The following is a 14896-nucleotide window of genomic DNA, read 5'->3' as shown; positions in this document are numbered from 1 at the left end:
GTATAATAATATATTAATGTAATTAATGTAATTAATGTAAAGAAATTGTTTAATATTTATAAATTTATCTTCTATAAAATTTGTATATATAAAGTTAATAAATTATTTAATATATTATTCCTGAAAAGAACAGTGTAATTATTATATTATATCATATTAATTTTAGGTGATACGACGGTATTATAAAATTCAACTAAATAGAGAATTTCAAAATTCTCGTTTGTTGGTAGGAAAAAGCATGAGCGCGATGCTTGCTTTGAAAATTTTAACATATACGCCGGTTGGGAACATATGGTGTTCGTGGTTAGCTTACAAATGGCCGAATCACAACCTGCGAGAAGAGTAACATATCGCAGGTCTACGGTAGAACAAAAACACGAATATCAAATATCCTTCATAAATTAGAGAAAATTCAATTTTCGCAAATCTAATACAGACTTAGTACTGAGTATCGACGATTTCTCATTAAAATGTTAATCAAATGTTTTTAAGTTTATAAAATGCCAATCATAAAGTCATTTTATCATATATTTATCCTAACTACTTTTAAATAATTTTTTAAATTTGAAATAATGTATTACATATATTTTTAAAAGAAGTATATAAATTTTTCAAAAATAATTATATTTTATACATAAAGATTTGTAAACTTAAAAAATCTTTTACATTATTTTTAAAAGGAAGGTTCTCTCTGATGCTGTATGCAACATTAAATAACTTTTATAAATTATCTTAACTAGAATTCTTCTATGAATTTTACGTACAAGCAAAATCATTGAACGCTAAGCTAAATATTTAGTGATCATCAGGAAGGCCAATCTGCCATATTACAAAGTAAATTATGTACTAAAAGAAGCGAAGACAAACTTTTAAAAATTAAATCATTATATATATATTATTTTGAAGGTCAGTATTATATAATAGAGAATGTGATAAGTGATTTTTAAGCTATTTGATATAATTATATGTATTTATATATTTATTGATAAGTGTTATAAGGAGACATATTGAACTTATACACTTATATACTTCATTTCGGGTTCCTACAGACGAGCGACTTTGTAGCATCACAATCGAATGCGCCGATCCGTTATGCGCCGATACAGAGTTATTCTGTGGCGCTACAGAAAAATGTCGCAAATATGTTCATATGGGCCACTACGTGGCGCGACAAAAAGAATTGCGGATGCGTTTAGATGGGCAACGCTTCTTGTCGCGCCATGCAAGTGGCTCATATATTCGCGACACTTTTCTGTCAGCGCCATAGAATAGCTGTGTATAAATGGGTCGGTGCTTTCGATTGTGGCGCTACAAAGTCGCTCATCTGTAGAAGCTCTTCAAGATTTGATAGTCTGTTTATTCTTTCTTTTCTTTTAAATTAATAATTAGGTTAATTGTGTTTAGAAACATCTCGATTATCAATATTTTATCATTAAAAGTGTGCAGTTGTAAAAATTTATGTTACAGTGATTAAGAGTAACATATTTCTATCTACATAAAATTTAAATATCGATATAGCAATAATGTATCACTCAATATTTCTAGAATTAAGTAATAAAATTTCATGACTGAAAAATTGTAACAGATTAAAAAAAATAATTTCAATTCAATAGAAATCATCACAGTAAAAAAGAAGTTAAAATAATTTCTTTTTCTTTTAGAAATAATTGTCGTTTAAAGAAATAATTATAATAGAACTGCATGTACAGCACTGTCGTCAATAAAACTATTTAGTATTCTGTTATATAATGATGTCAAGAATCAGTATCTCAATAAGAGGTACATTCTGTATCAGATTTATGTCAAAGGTATTCCTTATCAAAGTTACAGTCGCGTTTGTTATAAGAATCGATACCAACAGATGGAATAACGAGTAGTCGGAAATCTTAATGGCGATCGCGGTTTTCGGTATTCGAAATGCGCAGCCGATATCATATTCGTCTTTTTGACGGACATCTTTGTATCTTTTCGTTATATACAAAAGAGATCCCTGGTCGGCAATTATGCGAATATACCTGAACTACCTCGGAATGCCTCTTACTTCGCCGATCCTAAGAGACTACGGCAAATCGCGATACGAATAATATTCAGACCGAATATTTATCAGACTGACAAGATCTTCAGCTTTTCTCGACGAAATATTATCACACTCGTTCAGCCATTGCTTTGTCTCGGGAATTCGTCGAATATTCTTGAGGTTTTCGCCAGCATATCTTCCTCATGATCACGAATCTGCATTTTGAAGAATCTCGTTTCCATATCTGTTTCTCCATGAATTTCTAGGAAATGCTCAACATCTCCTCCATATTCTTAGTTCTCATATAGAATAAAAGTCAATTAAAATCTAAATGCTTTTTAAAATATAAGTATTTTGTTATTTTTAAAATTTTAATATTATTAACAAATTAATTTATCATTTTTCAAGGTTTCCATTTTGTAAATTCTCGTATTAATAAATTTTCTTATTATAATTTACATTAAAATTTAATTTTATCTCATTTTGCCTTTTTTTAATTCTTTAAATATACGTATATTTGATTTCACGTTCTTGAACTTTTATATATACTTTTATATATATTTTTATATTTTCTATTTTTTTACACGAAATTTATGTTATATGCGTTATATGAAGAAAAAAAAATTAAAATGTTATTAGGAGAGTTGTGCGAAGCAAAGAGACAGAAAGGACAAGAGCCTAGGCAAAAGAATGTTATCCGTGTCCCTATCGATCTCACTCGATTCAACAAAAATGTTACGTCTGCAAGCTAGCAAGCGTAGTTTTAAGAAAAACTTGCACGTACTCGCAAAAAAGTTAGTACTTTTTATTCGACGAAACTAGTTAATACCACGTTAAGGGGCACTTGTGCGTAGTTTTGGAACACGATCCAGTAGTACTCTCGTCCTACGTTTCAGTCGTAATTCCTTTTTTTACTTTTCTTTTTTCAAAGGTATATATGGCTCGCAAATTGAACGCATCGAGTGTATTGAAATAAAGAACTTAAAAAAGAAAATAATTTTTTTACATAACTAAAATAAGGTTTCTATAAAAAGAAAATTGTATCGCGGTGAAGAACAATAGAAATAATTCTTTTAACATAATTCATCTTTAATTGCTATATTATTTCCTTCAAAAATGTAATTTGCTGTTACTTCATATTTACATTCGCATTTAACAAACTGCTAGCATCACTTAAGTGAGAATACCGTTAGTTTATTTCGCGCGTAAAATGGAGTTGAAATTTTCTGTTGGCACGGCGCTCTATTTATATTAAATTCTTCAAGCTTGTTGGTACATTTTTCTATCGAAAAATATGTTGGCTTGAAGTTGATGGGAATGTATGATGAATAAGCAAGAAACGCATGGACCGCTGCCCGACATAAAATTAATCAACATTCTTCATCATAAAACGATGTGCAACACATTTCACACAGTGCATTACTAAAAAGCTATTCTTTAATTCATAATTAAGTTTCGGAAGCTGCATGAAACACCATAAATTGAATATTTTAAAGGACAATTGTAATCTCACTTCAGAATTTCACTTTTCAGCTCTTCTATTAAGTAATTAATTTAATTTATTTTTTATTTGTTTAAGAAAAATCAAACTAGACGACTGTTTAAAGAAAAATTGATTCCAATTGTATTAGATTTTCACATGGTAAAACAATTAATTAAAATCGTAGGAACGAGTATTGAAAATAATAAAAAGTAACAATCATTTTTCTTTTGGATTTCAGCTGTTTCAAAAGGGATATATGTCTAAGGAAAGAAGAGAGCTACGAGTAATTTTGTAATCATGAGGGCATTTTGGATCGTGCTTCTAATTATTCTACTCGAGATACACATATATATCACAGGTAAGTTTGAATTCATGAAAAGGCAATTTCGTTACACTGTTGTACTAAAAATGGATATTATGATATGTTGAATATACAATTATTGAAGCTAAAAGCTAAAAGATTTGAAAGATTGATTTATAATTTTCTAAAAAAAAGTTTAATTATTAATTACATACAATAAAATACGGAATACGTTGTTTCTTTTAAAATGTAAAAAACAATCTTTTAACTATTCATAGAAAAAACAATGAAAGTTCTAGTTTTGTAAAAAACTGCTATTTGTTCTTTAACGTTTCTAAATTTTGTGTTGCAAAAGTATGCATTGCTACTTTATTTTAAATTCTTTAACTGTGTATATTACATATTTAATTTTGTCAGAGAAATGTGGTATTTTGAAGATTTCATAGGATTAGAATTAGAAATTTTGTCGGGAAATGACGTATTCATATTTCTACCTCGTACGTTTTCTTCTCGCAAATCGCGTGTTTAAGTATAGCGGTTCTCCTAGCCTAAATAATTTTGTTTCTAATTCTGTGCTCCTCCTTGTCGGTATTCGCTTCACGGCGGCATACAATTTTCAACGGTAATGATGCTGCCTGAAGAAACACGGGCGTTCGACGGCGGCACGCCACACTCTTCCGTACTTCAGGCAAGTTATTTTCGTGCCGGCAATGGAAAACACTTAATTCGATGGCTGACAAGCAATTTCCGGTTATCGCGTTGCTGAAAACCTGCGGCTCTTACTTTCGTCTCGTTAGTGCTGAACCTATCCGCGATGAGCGCATCGAAATCGTGTCGATCACTCATCGATGTCCTTACATCTCGATGATTTGCTTCTTTGGGACATCGAGATTGTCGACGCGGATACATACTAACGAACAAATTCGTAAAACGTCTCATTCTCGAACGAGACGATGCCGTTTTGAAAATTTAGGTCATCGCCGTAATACCTCCGAAGCTTTAGATCTAATTGAAAGTTTAATTAAATGCACACCGGCCCCTATTACCGGACCATTTTACGATTCTCGATTCGGCAAACTTTCTGAAATTGTGCCAGATTAATCTTCCACTATGTGCGAATACTAATCATTGGTAAATTCAATTTAGAAAACTGTATCCGCCTGAACTTTTATTTCGTCTATGATTAAGTTAAAGATAAAAGATTTAACGTATTTATATCATGCTAATTATTTCTTGTTTTCGTGTATATACATTGTTAATGATAATTTCTTTTCACGCAATTTTTTCACGATTACACATGGGTCATTCTCGATGTCCATATGAAAAAAGAATGTCTCATAAAAAATTGAGTGAATGTTGAATAATCGATTAATCAACTTAATTAGTCAGTAAATACGGACGCGAAAGTAATATTTTAGCACGGTAAAGTTCATATTTAAATTTTTATTATGGAATGTTGATGTTTATTGCATTATTAATTGCTATTTCCATATTCATTAAATTTTGCGTGCTATAAGAAAAAAAACAAAAAGCCTTTTATACATTGAAAAAAAGATGTCTAAAAGTATATTTGTGAGAAATATATTTATTTCATTGAAATAAATATTTATATTTAAATACGGGCGAAATACAATTTTATTCTTGTCAAATAAGCCATCTATATGATTTTTTTACAATTAATGAGATATATTTCATAGAAGTGAAATATATTTCACAAATAATATATTACACAAATAAATACATAAAATATATTACACAAATAAAATATATTTCACAGAAATGTATATTTCGTCATCACAATCAAATTTCGTAAGTAACATTGCTTCGCAATACTTCGACATTTTTCTCTCAGTGTACGTAAGAATATTTTGTTTTAATTAAAATATATTATTTTTTCTTAAATTTAATATTTTGTTAAAATTATAATGTTTTTCTATCACATGATATGAAAATTTCTATAATTTTTTCACGGTAGAAATACTACTCTAATAATCCCTTAGAGTGTCATTCGTTTAATGGTCTCTTCTTTCCTTTTTTATTCCGGTCACAAAGAATTCGAGTATTTTTCCCGCAGGAATTTTTAGTGAATAATCACTTTGAAATACTGAATGCTGACGGTGGCAACGATGTTAATTCATTTCAACGAGAAAATTCAAGTGAGATACGCGGTACGCTGATCAACACTGTCTCTTGTATTATTAAATATTGATAAATATCGAATACGTTCACAAAGATTCCATGTTTCGATATAGCTTTTTCCACTATGCAAAGGAGCTTAATTCATCGTTCGTTATATTACTCTATACTACTCTAGAATGAAATTAATATATTATTACTGACTTCAGTGCTACGCTTATAACTGTAATATCAGCGAATACTTACTGTTTTTCAATGATAATACATTGATTCATTTTTAGAAGTTATGATTTCTATAAATTGAATCTGCAGAAAATCATAACTTTTAAAAGTAAATCAGTGTATTATTTCTGAAAAACAATAAATATTCGCTGATGATTACAACAATTATAAGTGTAGCATTGAAGTCAGTCATTGAAATCAACAATACACTGATTCACTTTTACAGAATACAAAAATTAATTGAAATTACTATTAATAAAATATGAATTCTTTAGATTCCTTCTTATTCTATTTATATTTGTTCGAAGTTATCATTTTATGAATATAGTATGTTTATACATTATTCATTATTTAATAGGGAATTTAAGTAAAAGTAATAGTTTTACATACAATGTAAGAAGAACTTGAAATAAACGAAAAAATACTATAAACGTGTACACGTCACACAGCGTGTATATCGCAACGTTTTAAAAACGAACTTTGTATCGTCGGCGTGAAGCATCAAGTTTTGAGTTTGGGCTTACTCTTTGAACAGAAATAGAAACTTTCCGGATATTTATCGCCTAGAATTCTCGCGCAAGACGCTTATGGGTGAAAACTCCTTTTTTTTATTGTCAGAGAAGTCTGAGATGTGTGCAGCTAGGAACAAGTGAACAATCGCTAAAGGTAAACGGGATGTGAGGCACAACGAGCGAAAAAGTTTTTGGTTGAATATCCATGGAAATTCGCCGCGGTTTGGCGCGTCTTGGGCATCGATAAACGCCCGACCAAACCCGTCGTAATTGCCATGACTAAGTTATTCATTTAAGCCACTCGGGCGATGCTCGGGTTATGCGTTATCGTCGCTACGGTGGCTGCATTAATCTCCAAAGGTGCAGGAGGGTGCTTTGTCGTCTCTCGCAATCCCTGTGCCGTGCCCTTCGTCAACCATGAAAATCGTCCTTAATCCTTGATCATAGTCGACCTTAGAACTAATAGTCCTTGGATAGACAGATATTGTGGACGCGGAATTTTCTCGTGCGAGAAAATGGCGTGATTTCTCACATTTTGTTACAATCTGCATTCTCGTAATTTTCATTTAATTGAATCTTCTGAGAGACTTTAATTAATCGATTCTACACATTTTGCTACAATCAGCATTAAGAAAGTTGTAAGAATTAAAAGAAAAAGGCATTAATGAACAAATTTATACAAAGTTCCTATTTTTAATTATTCTAAATTCTGAATAAATTTTTTACACGAAATCGAAATGTTATTGCAATGAAGCACATAACATGCAGCATCCATAAAAAAAATCCACTCTGCAACTCGTTTTATTACGTAGAGAAGTAGAAGGAAGATTTGAAATATTTTTGAAATACTTTATAAATGAAAAATGATTTTCATATAAAGAAGATCTTAATATTGACTAAACTATTTGGTTTAGCCATGTTTTCGAATATTTTTATATAATCGATATTATCAATTTTTACGAGATTATCTATGCTTGCGAAGCTCTCTTTATTGAGTATCGTTTCTTCAATTTCTATATAACGTTTCTTCAATTTCTAAATAAACCTTTAATATTATTTTTTATTATGTTTCATTTATAATTCTAGTTATCTTTGAATTTTATATGTTATTTGATGATCCAAATCATGATGATCTAATATTGAAGAGACAGATATTATTGAAGAGACAGAGATTTTACATTCTTTTTTGATTTATATTTTTTCAAAGCTTATTATTATTTACATTGTTAAACTACTTAAGTCTATTGCTTTATTAAGTGATAATAACATTAAGAAGCGAGAAAATTATTTGTAAGAAGACTTTTCATTTACAGATAATTATAAATACTTCGATTTTCTTGTTTATTATAAGAATTTATGAGATTCAGCAGATATCTTTTCTAGATATCATAATGTGCATACAATCTTTACATCTAATTTTGTTTTAATAACGAATATGCTTGTTCAACAAAATGTTATAATTATCTGAAAGCAATTTTCAGATTTATGATTTGACGAGAAAAATTGTTACTAATGTTATTAATTTGTTATACGACGCGTCATTCACAGATGTTACTCAGATCGAACAAAGTGGTTCCTATCTTCAAGAAACATTGTTGTAATTTATGTTCGCAGTAAGCCAGGCGAAGCATCAGCAGAATTCAAGTGCCAATAATGCAATCGCCCCATTGAATGCCCCGGAGGGTAAAAATGAAGATGTTCTTGAAGGACCAATTGGAGAGGTGCTTGCTCAAAGTGGTACCACGGCAGTTCTGCCGTGCAAAATTACCGATCCTGGAGCTGGAACGGTAAGTGTTACCCAGTTTACTTAATAATATATATATATTTTTTATTTCGGTTTATTTATGTAGGGTAAATAATGAGTAGTGTAAAAGATTTTAAGAGGTGATTTCTCACACAAATTCAAGACGAAAATTTCATGTGACTGTATATGTTCACGAAATAGCTTAATTAGTTTTAAAGAGACAATATATCAAAATTGAAGAAAAAATTTTTTCCAAAAATTTCAAAAATCACTCGGATTACTTTAAAACTTGCTAAAATTCAATATCAAAATAACTTTAGTGTTAAAGTTATTTTCGAAATTTTTGGAAAAAACAAAATTTTCCTTTCAATTTTGATACCCTATATTTATAAAACTAAACCATTTTGGACATATGATATATAAAAGTTTTCGTTAAATTTAAGGAATTATCCTTTAAAATTTTTTAAAGTATTCAGTAGCTCTGTATAAATGTTTCGATTAGAAGTATATGTGTTATTTATTTTTTTGCTAATGAAAAATAATTGTCATGTGACCAATTTTAGCTACATCCTTTTTGTTCCTATTGAATACATATAGCTAGAAATAATATCATAAAAGTTGAAAATATGATTTGTGTGCTCGTTTTGTATTTCACTAATAGTACGCTATTTGAAATAGTACAAATCGAATTATATTCAAATACTATTAATATCGTACTATGACAAAATGTAACACACGAAAAAATAAAAATTTCTATCTGTTACATAAATGTTGTAAATCAAGCTATTGAAAATGACATTGTTCATTGCATTCAAATGCTTAATTGAAACACGTAAATGAGTAATTTTTCAGGAAATTATTCCTCTGGACATACATTGTGAAATATTAATAATCAACATTTTTCCCTGCTTGATTCCTCACTCATACTATTTCTCTGCCCATCTCAAAAGTCGCTTCGTCTTCTTCCATTCACACCAGATTTTCCAGATTTTCATTTCCGTTATACAGACAAGTCCGAACGATCCTCATTTAATTTCCGTTTCCTATCGTGCACACGTCAAGCGAATGATCCATAAAGAAAAGAGTATTCGCTATTTCTAATATGATTGGCGTTCGTGGCGTAGCTATGAAATGACCATTCAAATGTAAACCGTCGGGACGTGAATGACAAACGCGAAGATAAAATTTGAAATGTCAAAGAAGCTTTCTGTGGAAGAAATATCTTCCATCACGGGCATCATTAAAGTTGAAGTACAAATTTTCTCTGGTAACGTGAATTATCTTGACAATCGCACGCTGAGAATATTTTCAAACACGTTTTATCTTCATCGCTTGTGCTTAACAAAAAAAAATAAAATGGATTACATAACGTTAAAACAACGACATGCGTAACTAATTTTCGTTACCATGTGACGTTGATATATATGTACACATCGTCTATTCAATAAAAATGAAATTACATAACTCTGTTCTTCGAAAATTATAGTTATTTTTACTAAAATATTGTATCAAATGAAGCAATATATTTTATTATGAAAAGACTGATTCTATTATGAAAAACATTAAAGACTCAAACCTTATTTTTTATTGCTGCAATAAATGATGTATAACATTAATGCATATAAATTCAAATATAAGTACGCAATTAAGATAAATCTACATTGTAGATTATATTAGTTGTCTTCCTTTACTGAGAAATTTATATGCGAAAAGACAGAATTTATTTTTAAAATACAGGGTGACAAAAAAATTTGGCCAAAAATTTTATATTCAAATCATTAGTGACATATATTTACAAAAAACAAACTTTGTTAGTTATATTGAATATTTTATTGAATATCAAAAATAATAAATAACATTCAAGATGACAACCTTTAGCTTTAAAACGTTTCAGAAATGACTACGCATATATTTTCATGAATGAAGTCTCTGAATAGAGCGGTCTTCATCAACCGATAAAAATCTTTTGGTGTAGAGATCTTTTTGGTTCTATTTAATAAGATGCAATGTAACTAACACTTCAGAGCATTTTTTTTAAATATACATTCCATGCAACTATTTCACATTCAAAACAACGTTTTTAATATTCAAAATAACATCAAAATGAATAACGACAAATAAAGTCAATTTAAACATATTAATAATAATAATTTGAACATATAAAACTTTGTGGTCAAACTTTCTTGTTACCCTATATAACTGTAGGAAATTTATTTTGCGTATGATAGAATTTATTAATCAGAGATTTCGGCAAAATTTTAATCAAATAAAATAAGTAACATAAAAAGAGAGGTACACAAGAAATTAATAAATGTCTCACATATATGTCTCATAAGCTTACGTAATACATTTTAATAATTCTTTATAAAACTCAGGATTCTCTGATTTGTCGAATCCGCAATTGAAAGCACAAACGAGTACATATTCCATCCCTTATGGAGATATTCTGCGTAACCATGCAAACATGTGTGTCCTGAATACGGCACACGGTATTGAAAGCGGAAACGGATGCACCATGTTGGAAGTATAAATGATAAGTCGATACGGTATTTTTGTCTGTGAATTGCAGGCCGTTTGCTTTTTTCCTTTCTCTTTTTACTGCGGCCCTCGCTATGTACTTTAATGCTGTAGTCGTCGGTCCAGCAAATTGCCCCAGTTTACGATCTACAACGGCACGCTACTCCGGCATAGCGTATGCTCTTTGGCTTATTTAGAGTGCCATCCGCGAGAAAAAATCAACGGACAATTTGCGTGAATAGCGAATGCATCTGCATTCGTACTTCATTTCGGGTTATTTTCATCCATGTTGGATTCTAGCGTTTCAGTAACGAACGATACTAATTGACAACTTAGCAAACAATCAATGTCCATCGCGCAGTAATATTAGTTAGAATTTTTCTCTATAAGACTTCATCTTATAAACATAATAAGTATGAACTGCACTTTTTCTGATTCTAGCACTTTTCCTATTTCTGCGCAGTATATTAACCTTTTGAGGATAGGAGCTTTTTAGTAAAAAAACTTAAAAAAGATCTTATTTTCTAAGAGAATCGGAACGATTCTGACATCAGAATTCCATTCAAATTTCAAAAAATAATCTGATTATCGTGAAACTCAATTTTAGAAAGTTTTTGATATTGTTAGGTTTGAATGTAACTTAAAAATGTCAAATTTCAAAAGGATGAAACTTCCAATGAAGGAAGATCTAGTAGACATAGCTCAATCAAAGTTTGGGGGTCAGTTTGAAAATCAATAGTAACTATTTGCACAATACCGCAGATGAGCTTCAAATAAAACGAAACTGGAAATTGTTATTCTTTTTTTGCAATTAAACATTTCCTAAAATCAAGTTGTGTATATACAGCCGGTCACAGAAAGATTGCAACATATTTTTTTGGAATGCAGCTTGCACCGAGTGATTGGTTATTTAATCATGGATCCACAAATAAGAATCGATAGCTCGAACAGTAGGCTGCATTCTAAAAAAACCCATTGAAAAAAAAGTGTTGCAATCTTTCTGTGACCGGCTGTATATGTATGTATGATAATCAGATTATTTTCAAAAAATTCTATCTGCCATATTGGATTCAAATTAAACATTAAAAATTTTTTATTTCTGATCTCAGATTCGAATTAAAATAAAATAAAATATTATTAAATTATCCATAGGCCAAGTTTCATAAAAATCAAACGAGGAGTTCATAAAATAAAAAAGAGTGACTCAAAAATGGGTTCGCCTGTCTATAAAGGATTAATTGTATCAATGTTTCTCTTCAACTATATTTAAAATAGATATTAAAAAAAAAGAGAAATAAGAAAGAGATCGATAGCAATCAAACTATCTCACTCTTTCTAAACTAACAACTTCATAGTAATGCGCAGTTTATGCTTTATCTCGCGTTTTTCACGCCTCTCGATGTTAATTCAACCCCTTTCGGAAAATTTGAGATTACATCTCTGTGTCACTGGTCGATTTAGTATTTGGAATGTATTCCCTCGTGAACTATGCCAAATTCCATGCCGTAACGTCGCGTAGTTGGACCGGATGCCTATTACGCATGCCTCGCGAAACTGAGAAAGTCCGCTCGGGAATATTTTAGAATATTTTAGCGGATTTTGGCATTAAACCAATGCGACGATGCGCCAGATGCTGCGTAGATACTGTATCTCTCTTTTTTCTTCCTTCCTCTATGGGAAAAAGGAGGAGAGAACGAAAGAGCAATCCCCGTTATATGCATATGCGATCGAGATGATGGAAACATTCCTTCTCTCGATACTCGCTAGCGGTATACTTTAGAAATCGGAATAGAATTTCGAGAGTCGACAGACGATTCTCTCTGCGCGACAGACGACGCACGTTTCCATAAAATTCCGATGAGTTTTCCGTGTCGCCGACATTGCGACGTGAATGAGACGTAAGCCGACTTTAAACGCGCATTTTCCAACACATCTACTTCGTAACGTTTGAAAACGGACTTACATGCACAATAACTGTCGAATTTAGAATTTATGGCATGTCAAAAGTTGTAGACTATTGCATGGGCGTATTCAGAAGGTTTAAGGACTCTCAACTCTTCTCTCTAGAAATTTATGATTAAAAGTAATCGACAACCTGATATTTTTCTCACTCATTCCAAAATGAGAAACAAAAAATAGACATTTCAAGTTATAAAATATCAAAAAAGCAATTTATTGGTGCAAAAAATTGCTGCTTATTTGATAAAAATTTCTCTCGAAAAAATTCTTAAATATGCTCATAAACTACTGTCTTAGATAAAATTAATAATTGCAAATTTTCTTAATAACTGGTGATTAAATCTCATTGCAGACGTATTCCTCATTAAAACAGATTTTTAAATAATAATTTCTCTGCATTGTAATGTCTTTGATGATTTCCGCATCTATAAATCCATCTATGATTCTGTAGCAGCTTTTCTTCAGCACTTAATACATTATATTTCTACGGAGAAAAATGTCAAAGATTCTTTGACTCTGTACGCTTATTTCTTGAAAAGAACAGACGCTCGCTTTGACACAAATCGAAATTGCGTTTCAATAAGCAGAAACAAATCGATATGCGCTGCGTGTCAATGCTAAAGCCCGCAACCGCTATAAATGAGCACGAAGACTTGAGAACGCTCTTAGGGGATGCAGCATGTTTATACAAATTCCATGGAGGGTTTACTTTTCTCCCTTTGATTTCTAAATTTTACAGCTCCGTTGGGCACGGAGAGCGGAGACTTCAGCTCGTAATTTACTTACAGTAAGAGTATTTCAGATCTCTTCTTCCCATTGCATGCATTGCCAGAGTTATGTACAAATTTAACGGCAATAAAGCGATTTACGTTTTAACATCATTTCTTATAAAACATTCGTTTCTAGTAAAATTATTTTTGATCTCCCCCCCTTCCCCCTCCCATCATTCGATTATAAGGAATAAGTTATATGGACTAAAATCTTTCACGAAAGAAGATACTTAAGAGTTAGTTAAAATATTGGAATACATTTATATTTTAAATGAATAAAATTTTAGAAAATTGACCTAGATTTATTGCTAAATCTCTAATTATTTGAAAAATAAATTATTTGTAAAATAAATGCTGTTTGTCTGACAAGTTGGTTTTGTGGAAGAGATGAGAGCAAATATGTTCAAAATAATATAAATGTATAGAATGTGTATTAATAATGTATTAACTGTTAGTACGATGATTTTCCGGTTCTTCATGTACACGATGGATATTCTGGATTAACTTTCATCACTTTTTTTAGGTAACAGATTAAAGCGAATCGGATCAATTTTTGTTTATTGATAAAAAAGTAATCAAAAATAAATTTTGTTATTAAATTTTATCATAAATTTGTAATTTTTACTTTAACTTGGATTTTATATAATGAAATAATATATAAATATAATATTTCTTATTACACAACGCAAAATTAAAAAAAAGGAAATTATAAACGTGTCTCGAAATTGAGAGACGAAGTGAATCATCAATTTATTAAACTAATTTAGTAAATTATACACTGACAAAAATCGTTACAATTTATATATTTCAATAATGTACTTTCTTCGTCAATGAAGAAGTTAAGTAATTTAAGCAAGCGTCTACAGTGAATTTTATAAATCATTATACGACGATAGATGATAACTTTTATATTATGATAACAGTATTTGCGTAAGATTGCTGTCTTTTTAACAAGATATGATTAACATATTTAATATATTAACATATTTAATATATATATAGATAATTAACATATTTATCAACAACAAGATACTAATATACTAATAATATCGGTGTATTTGTAAATCTACAGTCAAAAACGTACAAAAAATTAGTATTGTTATTCATTAGATGGGGAAGACAAAATTGGCGCTCAAAGATAACAAGCTCCTCAATGTAAATTTTATAAATATGATCTCGATTAATAATTAAGATAGTTACACGTATTATATGAAGAAAAAATTTTAATTTTATTA

General features: G+C 30.2%; 1 protein-coding gene across 1 annotated transcript in view; it reads left to right on the top strand.

Annotated features, from left to right (window-relative positions):
• LOC108689000 (limbic system-associated membrane protein-like) overlaps window positions 1-14896 on the top strand; it is a 93691-nt gene that overhangs the window by 65252 nt on the left and 13543 nt on the right. The window contains exons 2-3 of the mRNA XM_018195581.1: window positions 3739-3858; window positions 8286-8458. Of these exons, the coding sequence (XP_018051070.1) occupies window positions 3798-3858; window positions 8286-8458 (234 nt within the window). The 5' untranslated portion in view covers window positions 3739-3797. The remainder of the gene's footprint in view (window positions 1-3738; window positions 3859-8285; window positions 8459-14896) is intronic.

Source organism: Atta colombica, unplaced genomic scaffold (assembly GCF_001594045.1).
Source record: "Atta colombica isolate Treedump-2 unplaced genomic scaffold, Acol1.0 scaffold252, whole genome shotgun sequence".
Classification (NCBI taxonomy): domain Eukaryota; kingdom Metazoa; phylum Arthropoda; class Insecta; order Hymenoptera; family Formicidae; genus Atta; species Atta colombica.
Note: the sequence above shows the minus strand (reverse complement) of the source record. Positions and strands in the feature narration are given on the sequence as shown.